Below are 16,634 nucleotides of genomic sequence, written 5' to 3' on the forward strand. Positions count from 1 at the left end.
AGGATGAAATGGTTCTTCTTTTCTCTATGCAAACACACACACACATCCACACTCATACACTTACGTGCACAGACATATACATACATGTATACATATAGACAATACAACACTATCCTTTAAAATTTTAAGGGAAAATGACTTGCTCTCTACGAGTCTATGTTCTAGCAAGCTAACAATCTGTGCAAAGGAAAACAAAAAACACTTTCAGACAAAGAACTGAGAAAATTGTTTTCCTGTCCCCCCTTTTCTTAGGAAATTACTCCAGGAAATACTCCAGCAAAATAAGAATGCAAATTCAGAGATAAAAAGATGTGGGCTTAAGTAACAGGGGCTCCAACCCTGGACAGTCCGGGAGGCTCTTGGTGGGGACCTGGAAGCAGGACGCAAGGAGCCAGGCTCTCGGGTGGAGGGAGCCCAGGGGAAATTGGAGGCAAGAGAAAGTTAGGGCAGACCCTGGGGGAGCTGAAGGCTGACGATGTTCAACTCCAAACACTGAACCCCACTTTAGGAAACAGTGATAGTTAAAGAAAACACCCTGTTCTCTTTGTTCTAGGAAGTAGTTTACAGCAGAGTTTACAGCATTTCATAGTTATGACACTGTACATATTCATTTACAGCCTTTCCGCAAATGGCTTAAGAAACATGCACGGTGTCCCTAGGTTTGCCAACAATGAGGTGGGCACGGAGGCCCAGGGGTAGACCCACTGAGAAGAAAGTTAATTTTCATTCATTACTTGGACACTGAATACTATGAATTATGAATATGTACATAGTCATAATTATGAAATGCTGTTTAATGGCATTTGAGTTTTATAATCAACCTGTGAATCAAGCAAAGAGGATCTGGTTGGGGCTGCAGGCCATGTAAAAGTTAACTAGCTTTTGCAAAAAAAATATTGTAGCCAACAAAAGGTGGGACATGGAGAGAAAAGGTGACAGGAAGGGGGTAGTGGGGCTCTGTGCCTAAGAGCTTGGAAGGGTCACTCTCATTCTTACGACAAGAAGGAAGCCCAACATACTGAAAACCAATGGCCTTTCTTGGTCCCATCAGAAAACTGAGGTCACAGGGCAAAACATTACCTCCAAATCTGGAGAGATGGGTGAACACAGAGACTTACAGCCAAGATCTGCTTTCCTGGAACAAAGACCTTTGGAGCTGTAAGCCAGTAGGAACACATAAGTGGTAACTTGGACAACAGTAGAAAATCAAAGACAAAGAGAAGATCTTTACAGAAGCCAGAAAGGGCGGAAATCTTGTTTATAGAGGAACAAAGATAAGAATTACATGGAGTTTCTCATCAGAAATCATGCAAGTAAGAAGATAGTGGACTGAAATATTTAAAGTGTTGACAGGAAAAAAAAAATCACCACCCTAGAATACTATATTCAGTGAAACTTATCTTTCAAAAGTGAAGGAGAAATAAATACCTTCTCTGACAAACAATCACTGAGGGGATTCATCACAGCCAGCCTGGCCGTCAAAAACGCTAAAACGCGTTAGCATTGTCTTCTGAGAGAAGAAAATCAAAGAGCCAGAAACATGGATCTACCTGAAGGAAGAAAGAGCATGGGAGAAGGAATAAATGAAGGTAAAATGATATCTTTGAGGGACTTCCAGGCTGCCAGTGGCTAAGACTTCATGCTCCCAATGCCAGGGGCCCAGGTTCAACTCCTGGTCAGGAAACTGGATCTCACATGTGGCAACTAAAGCTCTAGCATGTCGAAATGAAGATAGAAGATCCCAAGTACCACAACGAGGACCCAGCACAGCCAGATAAATAAATAAATATTCTAAAAATAATAATATCTTTTATCTTTCTTATTCTTAGTTGGTCTAATAAACCACTGTTTGCTCAATGTTACAATAACAATGTATTGGGTGATTATAGCAAATGGACAGGTGAGGTGGATACAGCAGTTATAAGGCAGAGGTCCCTAACCGTTTTGGCACCAGGGGCCAGTTCTGTGGAAGACAATTTTTCCACTGATGATGGGGGGCGGGGATGGTTCAGGAGGTAATGTGAGTGATGCGGAGTGGCAGGTGAAGCTTTGCTAGCTCGCCTGCCGCTCAACTCCTGCTGTGCAATGTGGACCAGTACCAGTCTGTGGCCCAGGGGTTGTGGACCCCTAAGGAACAGGAGACAGGACTTGGGAACACTTCTCTGTAATAAGGTACCTGCACCTCCTGTGAAGTAGTGACGTGTTACTTGACATGGGACTTAGGCTACTTGTCCACTTGGACTGCAAATTCTAGAGCAACTGCTCACATTTTTTTTAGTGGGAAGAGAGGGAATGCTAATATCCTCACATCACAAAGAGAGGAACATGAGATCCAGGTGCTCAGTCATAGGACTGCCAACCTGCACAGCTATGGGCCGTGGCAAGTTAGAAACTGCATGTGGAAGCAGTTTGAGGAGGGGCAAGCAAATGAACTGTTTTGATTCAAAATTACAAGAGGATAAGGCTTGCAGTTCAAGTGGCCCCAAAGCACATAACTAGTTCACTTCCTCCTAAAGTGACAGAAGGAGTTTTTAAAAGGTGTCAAACAGTGGTTCTCAGGATGCTCTGATCCAGCAGCATCAGCGTCACTCAGGACCTTGTTAGGAATGCAGATTCCCAAGGCCCAGGCTAAGTCAGAGAGCCTGAGGGAGGGGCCCAGCAAGCTGGGTTTCAGATGAACAAAAATAACTTTAGTATAAATGTATACCAAATATTGCATGGAACATACACACACACACACACACACACACACAAAACTGTTTATCTGAAATTTACATTTAACATAGCATGTTATGTCTTACCTGGCAACCTTAGTCCCTGGGAAATCTGACGAGCCCAAAAGAAAAGTTTTAAACATTCTGACATTGGGAGTCTTCCAAGGAAACTACCTGCCAGATTATCCTGCCAAAGTAGTTCAACCAAAGTTGACTAGCTCTACCTATCTGTGCAGAACTTTTAATCTGCTTCTTAGTATCTCACTCTTATTTGGGGCATATTTTTGAGGAAAATGTCTAACATGGAAGATGGGAGGAAAAAGCAACACTGAGGAGAGAAGCAACATTTCTCAAGTGAAGAAAACTTAAAAAAAAAATCTGTTGTTAATAGCTTCAGAGGAATGAACTAGTATATCCATGAAACAAGAACAGGATACTATAGAAAAGGAATAATATTCTGAGAATTAAAAACATGCGCTGGTAATTAACAATATGAAAAGTATTTTTAGCAGGGATAAAAATCTCAAAAGAAGGGTTGCAAACTAAAACTGAGAAAATCTCCCAGAAGGTGGAGCAAGAAGGAAAAGGGATGGAGGACAGGAAAGGTTTAAAATACTGGGAGACACTTCAAGTGGCTCACTAGTCAATAACAGTAGGAGGCTCAGAAAGAAACAAACAAGAGAGGAGCTCGTTAATGAAACAAACCAAGAAAGTTTTTGAGAGTTGAGGAACTTGAAAAGGGACATCCGAGAAGATGAAGCTGACAGATTAGCTGAGGTTGTCTGAACACACTAGAAAGAGATTTCACAAATGGGAGAGAACTGGGGTTTAATTAATGATAAGAAGTACATAGAAACGAAGCAAACAAAAAATAACGATGAACTCCAGGGAAAACAAATGCTACACAGGAAAAGAAAAGTGATCATTCCGTCACAGTAATATAAACCCCGAACACTCAGCTACAGCACACGGTGACACGGCAGACGGGGAGCCCGTGGAGGTGACACGGCAGACGGGGAGCCCGTGGAGGTGACACGGCACACGGGGAGCCCGTGGAGGTGACACGGCACACGGGGAGCCCGTGGAGGTGACACGGCCGACGGGGAGCCCGTGCAGGTGACACGGCCGACGGGGAGCCCGTGGAGGTGACACGGCCGACGGGGAGCCCGTGGAGGTGACACGGCCGACGGGGAGCCCGTGGAGGTGACACGGCAGACGGGGAGCCCGTGCAGGTGACACGGCAGACGGGGAGCCCGTGGAGGTGACACGGCACACGGGGAGCCCGTGCAGGTGACACGGCACACGGGGAGCCCGTGCAGGTGACACGGCAGACGGGGAGCCCGTGGAGGTGACACGGGAAACGGGGAGCCCGTGGAGGTGACACGGCACACGGGGAGCCCGTGCAGGTGACACGGCACACGGGGAGCCTGTGGAGGTGACACGGCACACGGGGAGCCCGTGCAGGTGACACGGCACACGGGGAGCCCGTGCAGGTAAACGTGCGTGGGTTTCCATGGGGTCAGGGAGGCTGGCGGTGGTGAGGGGGTTGGCGGTTATGTGATGGGTGAAAAAGAGTTAAACCCACATTTTCCTGATAGGAAGCCGATAGACACTGCCTTAAAAGTGAAAAATCAATAAGTAGCTATTTAAGTTTGTCACTTATGACTATTAACTTAAGTACCAAAAATAGGCATTTAAAGCATTGGAAGTTATTGACTCTAGGGAGGAGAAGGTGGGGGTGGGGGACATCAGGGCAGAGGGCTGCTGTTTCTAATAAGCCTTGCAGGATGACTTGACTCCTCCCAAGTGTATGAATAACGTGGGTGAAAGAAAAATAATGTGAAAAAATGATGATTGTGCTGCTGGACACACCTGCAGGAAAATTATGTATTTGTCAAGTTGCTTTCTTTTTTCTTTGGGTTGACTCAAACCCAATAGAACATAGCCCGACCAGAGGATTATTAGAAGGCTCATTCTTTTTGTTTTTTAACTGAGTCACATTGGCTTATAAATGTTCTGGGAGTACAACATTATAGTTTTACTTCTGAACACAGGTTGAAACTCAATTTTTGGTGGCATGGGGGTTACTTCAATGCCGAAAGGCTGTTTGAGTGAACAGGGAAGGAAAAATTCATGAAAGCGACATGACCAGCCTGATTTTCAGTGCTGTGAGAACCATAGGTAACTTGCTCAAAGGAAACCTGTTTAGAAGATCGATCAGCTCCTCTTCCTTCAGAGAACAGCCACACTCCTGCAGCAGCCTCTGCAGCCTGCCCAAGGATATGTAGCCAGTTCTGGATTTATCTAGTTTGGCGAGTGCTTTGCTGATATCTTGATCGTGGTCCTTAAGTTTATCCCTGAAAGAGAATGCATTTGAGACACACACACTCCAGCAGGGAAAACCAATAATTTCTTTGGAGCAAGAGCTCCACGATCATTCTAATGCGATGATCTGATGATTCATCTACCAGCTATTGTTGAAGATGCTTTGCAGCCTTGGTATAATACATACATTGAAAGGTACTCGGGAAAAAAAATCATCATTATCATTTTATTATTATTATTATCAGCAAAACTATGTTAGAGAAATTACAACCTTGGCTTTTTACTAGAATGAGTACTTTAAAAATGGAGCAAAGCATTTAAAAATACAGTGATATCACAGACATGGGAAATACACCTCCATTCTCCCTGACGAAGCCTTGGTGGGTGCCTGTCACATACCAGGTACTGCTCTGGGTGTCAGAGCGGCCACCCTAGCAGAATTTCTGTTCCAGGTGGGGCAAGACCGATGATAAACAGAAGACACCAGTGGCCTGCACGATGGGTCAGTGGGACGGCTGAGCGCTGGTGAGCAGGGCGAGGAATGTCCACAGTGGGCCGGGCTGCAACCCCCAGTAGTGGGTGCCGGTGGGCCTCACTGGGGAGGCAACACTTGAGCAGAGATGGCAGCTGAAGGACTCAGCTGGGATTTAGCCCCCTGCAGACCTCTCTGGGCCCAGGGAGAGTCAGTGCCAAGGCCCTGAAGCAGCAGCGGGACCAAGGACGGCGAAGAGCCTGGGTCCCGTCGGTGAGCGTTGAGGGGGCAGGGGTCCAGGACCCCTGTCTGCTGCCAGGTCCTTCGCTGTGAAGAAACGCAGCCATCGTTTGCGTGCGTCAGTTGGCAAGCCAGGACCTGTGCTGCCTTCATGTCCCATCTCCCATTCTTTCCTCTTGACAAGGGAGGCGGGTAACTGTCATCCCATGTTATAGGAAGGGGACAGCGTCCGCCCATGTGGACTCTGGGCTGGCCAGCGGTCCCTCGCAGGGACACAGGGACGACGTCTAGCTGTAGCTCCTGCTTTAGTTAGAGCACTGATTTCCTTGGGAATGTGTTCAAGTTTCTGATTCAGTCTTCCAGGAAATTTCTTCCCAGACTTAACAGAAATTATTGGTAAGGGAATAAAAACATGTGGACGTCTTTGAGAATGAGCAGTCTTGCTCGGAACCTATGGGGCATGGAGTCTATTTTATAACTTCGGCTTATCTATGTCTCCAGAACGCTCTTCCTACCACACTGAACACTGTGCCTATCTGACTCCAGCTCGGCTGTGAGGTTCTTAGTCGGGGAAAAGAAGAAGCCAGAAACTCCAAACTCGAAATCTTCGCTGGTACTTGTCTACCACCTGAGATACGTATTGCAGATTGTTCCTGTTGTCAGACACTAGGCTGGGCATGCCAGGCTTCTCTGTCCTCTGCTATTTCTTGGAGTTTTCTCCATTGAGAAAACCGTCCACTGAATCGGTGATGCTATCTAACCAGCTCATCCTCTGCCACTCTTTTCTCCTTTTGCCTTCTCCTTTGTGGATACATACCCACAAACAGGTTCCTTGAGTGTGCCTGGGAAAAAAATTATCCATAGCAACAGAAAAGTCAGAAGTCAGGAGAGGAAGTCTGAGAGTATACTGGGATGGGGGAGGCAAGGACGCCGAGGCCGTGCGGGTCACGGTCTCCCTCCCCCACTGGCTCCCGGTTCTGAGTTGGCCGATGTGTGCCTCCAAGAAGCTGACACGAATGAGCTGCGCTAACTGTCTGGGGATGTGTCTCGAGAGAGGCAACTGCCTGGATTCCCGCACAGGTGTACTCTGAATTCAATCCCATGTTACAGACTGGTTACTCCTCATCACAACTATTACATTCCACTTAATCCTTCAAAAAGGGAAGCAAATGAAGGTATAAAAAAAAAATCAGAACTTTTTTTGAGATACATATTTTTAGAGAATTGAGGCGTTGAGCCTTTCTTGGACTGGTTTCCAGGCAATAATCACCTCCCTTGCAGAGTAAGAGTGAGTGAGGATTCGGGCCTGGGATCCAGCCAGCTGCCCAGCAGAACCTGTGGCAGCCGACGCAGCATCTGGGCCCCAGTCTGGACGCGAGACGGGAGCCCCACGAGGGTGGGGCCACAGAGCCCCCCGCCCTGTGGCCAGGCCGGCATGGTGGGAAGAATCCTGGGTGACCCAGCAGGTTTTGCTCCTGAGCCTCTCAGTTCACATCTCAGAACAGCCAACCATGCTCTGTGGCTGGTTTACTGATGCTATCCTGACCCTGAATCTTCAACTCAGACTTGGGCCCCAAAAGAGCAAGGCCTGGAAAATAAATACGGGCTTGAGAAAGGACTCTTCTGAATCTTAAAAATGTATTCAGGCCACTTTAAACAAAATCGATTCACTTAAATTTAAGAAGCACACATGAAATTCCGTGGCTCAGGCGGTAAAGCGTCTGCATACAATGTGGGAGACCCGGGTTTAATCCCCGGGTCAGGAAGATCTCCTGGAGAAGGAAATGGCAACCCACTCCAGTATTCTTGACTGGAGAATTCCATGGATGGAGAAGTCTGGTAGGCTACAGTCCATGGGGTCGCAAAGAGTCAGACACGACTGAGCGACTTCACTTTGATGAGCACGACTCCTGTTTGTGAATCTTATCAGGGTTCGGTATAAAGGAGGAGGTTGACAGTCCGGGGAATGTGGCCTCCCGAAGGGTTCTCTGGAAGGCCCACTGACACCGAAACTGAAAAGCGGGCTAACCTGAAGGGCAAAGCAACGTGAAACCTCACAGTGTGACTCCTTGAGGACAGGGCCCGGTCCTGAGTTTTTATGGCCCAGGCTTGTGTTCCTGGGTAGGAGAGCATGACGGTGGCAGGGCACTGGCCGAGCATGTGTCGGTTCGCCGAGCTTGGTGCTGTGAAGACGTGAGGGGCATCGTCCACTGGCTCCCAGCGCTCCCAGCCACAGACCACATGCACCAGTAAACGGTAGCGGGAAGAGAACATGTGTGGGCATCGCCAAGGACGCGCGGTTCCTCTCCGAGCCTCATTACTCACAAGCGGTAGGAGGGGAGGGAAGGGGACACACGCGTGGGTAATGAGGCCAGCCCTGCCTGGGAAAGATAAATCCCACTTTTTCATTCGTTTTATGGGATATGTGATTTATGACAATCTTGTGCATATTTTTACTTGAAATTTCACCAACTCAATTCTCTGCTTCTGGGCTTTATAACTTAGCAACTTGGACATAATTCAGGGGTGTGTTCAACAGGCCTTTCTCTTAAACCCCATTCAGCCATCACATCCCGTCTCTGTGGCCTTGGAGTGCTTCTCTCCTCCAGGGGATTCTTTAGCTCATTCACTCATTCAGAGATGGTGCGGACAGAGAGCTGACCGGACAGATGGGAGGTGGACAGAAACACAGATGAGAGTGCCGTGGAGCGGCCCAGGACGGGGACGGATGCAGAGTCTGTCTCGTCTCACGTCATGTCGAATGCGGCAACACTCTCTCCTGTGTTTAATTTTTTGTTGCTGCATAATCGACATATAACATCGAGTCGGTCTCGGGTGTACATGGTAATGACTTGGCGTCTGTACACACTGTGACGTGGTCGCCAGGACAAGTGTAGATGCTGTTCGTCACCAGCCAACGGATGAGAACTTTCAAAGATTTACTTTTGGTGACTTTCAAATACACGGCACAGTACTACTCACCACGGTCACCTCAGCGTGCTCACGCCCCCAGGACTCATCCTACCGTCACTGCTCTGCTTTTGGATCCCTTCACCTGCTCTGACACGCCCCCCCCCCACCTCTGGCAACAGCCAATCTATCTTCTGGATCCACGAGCTTGCTTTTGTTGCTGTCGTTTTCAGGTTCCACGTACGAGTGAGACCACCCGTTTCTGTCTTCCTTTGACTGATCTATTTCATCTGGCAGAGTGCCCTCAAGATCCATCCATGAGAGCACAACTGGCGAGATCTCATTCTTTTTTATGGCTGAATGATATTCCATTGTGTGTGTAGATACATATTTACACACACACACACACACACATTTTCTTTATCCATTCTTTAAAAATTTTAAAATATGGCCTTAGTGACTAGTTTTAAACCTTGAAAAAAGCCATGCACAGTCCCACCATCCAAACACAACATGATGCCTTCTGCACAGCATCTTCTGGTCCTCGTGGGCAGGCACGTATGTTTGGTGTGGTTACCATCAAGGCACACAGACTGTTTAAAATTTCATTGCCCACCAGTCTTCCATCACAAACACTCCCACAGGCCCCATGGTGATGACTATAACTGGCACACACCACCTCACGTTCCTTGGAGCCGTGTTCTCTACAAGCCCGGGTATTCATCTGCGATGGGCAGGTGTCTACTTTGTTGCTGCTTTGAAGACACTGCAAGTCATACCTTGTACCTGCTGAACTCCTCTGAATTATTTCTGTGGGATAAATCCTCCAAGGTTGAACTGCTGGGTTTAAGAACGTGTCCTTTCATGCACTCACTGGACAAATCCCCACTGAGTGCCTGCTAGGTGCCGAGCACTGTTCTAAACTAAGGGGAGACAGGCGTGGCCTCCTGGAACCTGCATTCTAGTTGCCCAGGGGAGGGGCCGGGTGTGTATGTTAGTACAGACCTAAAAGCTTCAGTTCTCAAGTTCAGTTCAGTCGCTTAGTCGTGTCTGACTCTTTGCAACCTCATGAACCGCAGCACGCCAGGCCTCCCTGATCATCACCAACTCCCAGAGTCCAGCCAAACCCATGTCCATCGAGTCGATGATGCCATCCAACCATCTCATCCTCTGTTGTTCCCTTCTCCTCCTGCCCTCAATCTTTCCCAGCATCAGGGTCTTTTCCAATGAATCAGCTCTTCACATCAGGTGGCCAAAGTGTTGGAGTTTCAGCCTCAACATCAGTCCTTCCAATGAACACCCAGGACTGATCTCCTTTAGGATGGACTGGGTGGATCTCCTTGCAGTCCAAGGGACTCTTAATAGTCTTGTCCAGCACCACAGTTCAAAAGCATCAATTCTTCAGTGCTCAGTCTTCTTTAGGGTCCAATTCTTATATCCATACATGATTACTGGAAACACCATAGCTTTGACTATACAGACATTTGTTGGCAAAGCGATATCTGCTTTTTAATACACTGTCTAGGTTTGTCATAGCTTTTCTTTCAAGGAGCAAGCATCTTTTAATTTCCTGGCTGCAGTCACTGTCCAAAGTGATTTTAGAGCCCAAGAAAATAAAGTCTGTCACTGTTTCCACGGCTCTGTGACTTAACACCAGTTTCTAGAATCTACAGGGGCTTCATAGGTGGCTCAGTGGTAAAGAATTTGTCTGCCAGTACAGGAGACGCTGGTTCCATCCTTGGGTCGGGAAGATCCCCTGAGAAGGAAATGGCAATCCACTGCAGTATTCTTGCCTGGGAAATTCCATGGACGGAGGAGCCTGGTGGCCTACTGTCCATGGGGTCACAAAAGAGCCGGACACGACTGAGCACGCACACATACTAGAATCTACAGCAGTGAACGAGTGTGATAACTTCACGGCGGCGCTGCCAGCACCAGGGGGGACAGCCTCAGAACAGCCAGGGTCAGTGTAGAACAGACACCGGCCCCTGGAGAGGTGCTCACCGACTCACCTGGCTGGCATGGCCTTCTCTGTGCTCTGCTGCAGCTCCTTCAGCTCTTCTTGCACCTGCTGAGGCTTCGTGAAATGACCCATGAAGTTAAAGTACTCCTCCGCGTAGGGCCGGTGAATATCTGCTGAGTAGTTAATCCCCAGTTTCTGCAAAAATTCTTGGTAAGTGATGTGCCCTCTTCCCTCACTGTCGTACCTTTAAAGACAAACACAAAACTCTCAGCTGTGGCCGCCGAGGGGGCATGCTCAGGGCTTTAACCCTGTCTACACTCCATCTGCCTGGTTCCTCACACCCTAGGTTCCTGCATTACTGGCCTCCCTGAGGGAGTCAGACGTGCTGGAGCCCAGGGCTCACCCAGGCCTGATCTGAATCTGTTTTTAACAAGATCCCCAGGCCATCCATATGCTCATCAATATTCCATCGAAACCCACTGCTCCAGTCAACAGGAGGATCACCTCATACGAGGTGGTCTTGGTTCACGCCCTGAGAGCAGCCGGATTCACCTACCAGCTTTCGGTAGAAACATGACTGTGACCATGGAAAATTAAAATGAACCCTTCCGCTCATTCAAAGGTCTTTTATTGAGCACCTCCACCAAAGAAGAACTATGCTAAGGTTCAGAAGAAAAATCCAACAACAAAAAAAACCCATATTCAGTCTTAATACTCAAATAAATGAACGCCCCTTGATTCCAGTTCCCCATTTCCTCTTTGAAGAGATGCCAATTACACACAACCAACGCAAGAGGCGAGGAAGGAAAACAAGATAAGAATTACGCTGCATACCTTTTATGCCATTTTCTATTATTGGGATTTTTTCTGAATTATAATTCATTTTTTTAAAGAAAAAAGCATAATGGAGGGTTTTTATCTCCCCAACATTATTCAAACAGAATAGAAAGAATTATTTCAATAAAAAGTTTTAAGGCAAGTTTTCAATTTTCTTTAAAGAAAAGAAAAGCATTTATTCTTACAGATCTTGGTCTTCTTCTCTAACCGGTAAAAACAGCATTTTGTCAAGGTGATTTTTTTCCCCAGATGAACTCAGTGTTTTGAGAACCAAATATTTACATGATGTCTGGGGTGCAACGCTCCAGCCGGCTGCTGTTCAGGGCTTTGTCGGATGGAGCGTCAATGTGGCCAGCTCTCCTGTGGGAGGCAGGGCCCCTCCCTGCGTGCAGCCCACCCGACACAGTAGGACCGCAGAATCGCATGCTCCCTGGGTCCTCTGTGACCCTTTCAACTGAGTGATGACAAGGAAGATGGATTTATTTACCTGACTTTCTCGTCTCTCCAGGGGAGCGGCGGTGGGTGGAGGATGCGGGGTGAGAAGCCCCCAAGGTGGCTGCTAGCCCAAGGCCCCCGTCCACTCCCTTCTCTGCACCCGCAGGCCTGCAGACCCCACCTCCACCTCCTTCCCAGCACCCAGGCCTGTTTTCATCAGGTACTCTGTCCCAGAAGGTGAGGAGTGTTCCCTCCTGTGACTAAGAGGCAGGGAGGGAGGTGAGGTCTGACCCCAGCGAGGTCCTCCCATCACCACCTCCCCACCGTCTGCTCTTGGGTTCCTGGCCTGCTCCTGTGAGCACGGGGGTGGGGGGTTCTCACACCTGCAGGCGGAGATCAGTACTTGACTGCTGGCACTGTTACTGAGGATTTGGGAGAAACTTCCAGACCTTTCTCAATTCAGTTCAGTCGCTCAGTCGTGTCTGACTCTTTGCAACCTCATGGACTGCAACACGCCAGGCTTCCCTATCCATCACCAACTCCCGGAACTTGCTCAAACTCATGCCCGTCAAATCAGTGATGCCATCCAACCATCTCATTCTCTCCTCCTCCCTTCAATCTTTCCAAGCATCAGGGTCTTTTCCAAGAAGTCAGTTCTTCCCATCAGGTGGCCAAAGTATTGGAGCTTCAGCCTTCAGCATCAGTCCTTCCAATGAATATTCAGGACTGATTTCCTTTAGGATGGACTGGTTGGATCTCCTTGCAGTCCAAGGGACTCTCAAGAGTCTTCTCCAACACCACAGTTCGAAAGCATCAGTTCTTCAGTGCTCAGCTCTCTTTATGGTCCAACTCTCACATCCGTACATGGCTACTGGGAAAACCATAGCTTTGACTAGACAGACCTTTGTTAGCAAAGTAATATCTCTGCTTTTTAATATGATGTCTAGGTTGGTCATAGCTTTTCTTCCAAGGAGCGAGCATCTTTTAATTTCACGGCTGTAGTCACCATTTGCAGTGATTTTTGGAGCCCAAGAAAATAAAATCTATCACTGTTTCCATTGTTACCCCATCTATTTGCCATGAAGTGATGGGACCAGATGCCATGATCTTAGTTTTCTGAATGCTGAGTTTTAAGCCAACTTTTTCACTCTCCTCTTTCACTTTTGTCAAGAGGCTCTTTAGTTCTTTGCTTTCTGCCATAAGGGTGGTGTCATCTGCATATCTGAGGTTATTGATATTTCTCCCAGCAATCTTGATTCCAGCTTGTGCTTCATCCAGCCCAGCGTTTCTCATGATGTACTCTGCATATAAGTTAAACAAGCAGGGTGATAATGTACAGCCATGACGTACTCCTTTCCTGATTTGGAACCAGTCTGTTGTTCCATGTCCCGTTCTAACTGTTGCTTCTTGACCTGCATACAGATTTCTCAGGAGGAAGGTCAGGTGGTCTGGCATTCCCATTTCTTTAAGAATTTTCCACAGTGTGTTGTAATCTACACAATCAAAGGCTTTGGCGTAGTGGCATCTGTTATTAGTACAGCCTTAGGGCTTGCAACCCTCCCAAAATACCATTCTACCTTTATTCAATGAGTTTTCTAAAATAGAACGAAGTGACCCACCCACCAGAGGCAGCCCGTGGGGGCTCTGACTCCTGGGGCTTGTGTGTGCATGTTTAGTCACTCAGTCATGTCAGATTCCTTGAGACTTCACGGACTGCAGCCCAGCAGGCTCCTCTGTCCGTGGGATTTCCCAGGCAGGAACACTGGAGTGGGTTGCCATTTCTTACTCCAGAAGATCTTCTCGACCCAGGGATTGAACACGCGTCTCTTGCATTGACAGGCGGATCTTTACCACTAGTTCCCCCCCGGGAAGCCACACCACTGTACCTGGCTTTCTATTCCAGGTGGCAGGAAGGGCTGGTGCCGCTAGCAAACGGCTCCCCCTACTGCTGGTGATGAGGCTCCATCAGGGCATCAGGGCGCCGGGGAGGGGGAGGGGCTGCCATTTCTCAACCATTTCTCACGACCCCTGGGCCGTGGTCCTGCCCTGAGCTTCACCACATCTCTGCCAGCCTCGTGCCACCAGATGCAGCTGTGACTCACTCTAGAAAGACACCCCTGGAAGAAAGCTCCCCAAGGGCTCCCCACCCCAGGGGGAGGGCTCCTGAGAGAAGGTGCACAGACGACCCGCCCGACAAGAAAGCCCCGGCCAGCAGGGCACCCGTCTGGAACCCCTCTTTCTCTGGTCCTAAGGTCAAAGGACTACATCTCCACCTCCCCTGGGTCCCTCCAGGCCGTGATGAGGACCAGGGGCCGAGGTGCATGGAGAACCCAGACCAGGGCCACCCAAAGGCTCAAGCACGCCCTGCCTCCACCTCCCCCGCTCCAGTCTGTGTTTCCCCTCCCGGCTCGATGGAAAGCTTCCTGAGGAACGTGCCTTGTTTTATCTTGATGGGCAAACACAGCTCCCAGCAGCCCACCCTGCAAAGGCTGAGCGAGTGAACGTGAAGCGTGCATGTCCCTAAGGAAGGCCTGCCATCCCCGCGGGGAATACTCGCGGGATTCCCAGCCACAAACTCTAAATCGTGACACTTGGACTGAATGAAAAGACACTTCTTAATTACTTCATTGATAAAGATCATACACATTCTCTCCGCATCTCCAAGGAACAGAAGACCAGATTGCACAACTGCAACTAAAATATTGTTATGCATGTGAATAATAAGAGAGTTAATTCAGCTTACATAACCTCACCCTTCATTATATAATCCTTTGTGTCACATTAAAAAAAAAAATCAACTTGGTTATAAAGGTTGAATTTTAAAATGGTTCGGCAACAGATGCACCAGGAAAAATGTGCATATAAAACAGAGGGCCCATAAAAACTCACATTTGCATGTGGCAATGGCCACTAATTTATGACATAATCAGATTACTGCCTGTCTATTGCACACACAGCCGTTCGGTTGTACACACGGTGTGAATACATTCGCATCGATCGCTGGGCTGAGAAAGTCTTACTCTTTTGTGCTCAGTTTATTGCTTGATTCTTACATAAATGACAGAAGAACCTTCCAACACCACTGACCCCAGATTCAGAGCGTCTGGTGCGAGCCCCACTGACGACCCAGGCTGGCAGCAGAGGGAGACGTGGTCCTTGGGCAGCTTGGACGTGTGGGTCCTTTTGGGGAACATCCGTGGGGAGGGCAGTGTGCCTGCTCAGAGAGCTGCCCTGCAGAGCACAAAGCGTCCGGCTGCCTGAGGGTTGGTGCCCAGTGGGCACATTCACCCAGGCCGGGGGGAGCCACAGACCAGATACTCTCTGCCTCAGCTCCACCCAGGGCCACAGTCTGGCCCTTATGCACCTCAGTAAGTGACCGTCTGGCCTTGGATGCAGCCACACCAGAGAAGGGAGACCCACTCCTTCCAGGACTGCCCAGCATTCCTGGTTCTAGAGGATGTCAGCTGCTAGAACACCCTTAGTGAGGGGCGAGGGGCCTGCCGGGTTAGTCCTCGCCAAGTTGAGCCCCCCTTCATGTCCAGCTCTTCTAACTCGACTCCTACCGTCAGCACATCCCATTCAACCTCTTTTTTTCCCTTTCTTTTTAAACAAGTTTTATTTATTTATTTTAATTTTTTGGCCACACTCTGTGGCATGTGGGATCTTAGTCCCCCCATCAGGGATGGAACTGCACTCCCTGTATTGGAAGGCAGGGTCTTAACCCCTGGACCACCAGGGGAGTCCCAGTCCTTCCTTTCCTGAACTGTTCCTTCAGCCTTTCCGAACCCTTTCCCACCCCGGGGCTCTCCGGCCCAGCACAGCGCCTGGCAGGTTCTCTTGGCCGAGCCTAGGAGACAACCCAAAGCTTCACGTGCTCACACGTGTTCACGTGAGCCGACGCACAGGACACAGGGATTCTGTGATAGTCTTCACTTTTCATACTGGAATGCTCATGTACAGCGTATCTACCCAAACAAGAAATGTGCATAAACTGGGCATCATCTCCAGAACATTCTACCAGGTCTGCGTGACCAGCTGGTTGTACACGACAGGCGTCTATACTCAAATTTCCCAGGCTGCTGGCTGTCCTGTTTGAGTTGTCTGTGTGTTTTTATAACACAACGGCTTTGTAGTTTCTTGGCAAAGTTGGTTTTAGGTCCAAAATAGCAGAAATCTACCCAAGGAAGCTAGGCTACAGGAGGGGCTTGGAATGCTGAGCGCCCCAGAAGTGCATGTTCCCCGGAGCCCTGGTCCTGGGGCTCCCTGTCCCCTCGGGCTCTGCTGACATAGGCAGCACCCTCCCCCTTCTGGGGGCCTCCCACTCCTGGCCCCCAACTCTGGGCCTCTCCGCTAGCTGGGACGCCCTCTCCCCGCTCTGGCTAATGACTGCTTATTTGGGGGTTAGGGTCAGGCATCGCACCACCAAGGGTCCCTCCTGGAACACCCACAGCCCAGGCTGCCCGGCTTTTCCCTCCTGGCATGCAGATGCTGTCTTCCTGGCTGAGTCGTGGGCAAGGGGCTGCCTTCATTTCTGAAGCCCCCGAATCTGGCACCGGGCCTGCAATCTCGAAAGTTTCAGGAAATTCCTGCTTAATGATCACCTCAGATGAAGGAATGAGTGAATGCACATTCATCCTGTAATTTATTCTCAGCCGTCTCTCTGAAACCAAACGTGTTGCTCCTGAAATCTTGGGCTGAAAGATCCTACTGGCTTCACTTAGGAGGTTTCCTTTCACAA

General features: G+C 48.9%; 1 protein-coding gene across 5 annotated transcripts in view; it reads right to left on the bottom strand.

Moving 5' to 3' along the window:
* Positions 1-16,634, bottom strand: part of EFCAB6 (EF-hand calcium binding domain 6) — a 253,339-nt gene that overhangs the window by 44,778 nt on the left and 191,927 nt on the right. For all 5 annotated transcript variants that reach the window (XM_070790542.1, XM_070790543.1, XM_070790540.1 and 2 more), the window contains 2 exons: positions 10,674-10,868; positions 4,916-5,071 (listed from right to left, as the gene is read on the bottom strand). In XM_070790542.1, coding sequence (XP_070646643.1) covers positions 4,916-5,071; positions 10,674-10,868 — 351 coding nt within the window. The remainder of the gene's footprint in view (positions 1-4,915; positions 5,072-10,673; positions 10,869-16,634) is intronic.

Source organism: Bos indicus, chromosome 5 (assembly GCF_029378745.1).
Source record: "Bos indicus isolate NIAB-ARS_2022 breed Sahiwal x Tharparkar chromosome 5, NIAB-ARS_B.indTharparkar_mat_pri_1.0, whole genome shotgun sequence".
NCBI lineage: Eukaryota > Metazoa > Chordata > Mammalia > Artiodactyla > Bovidae > Bos > Bos indicus.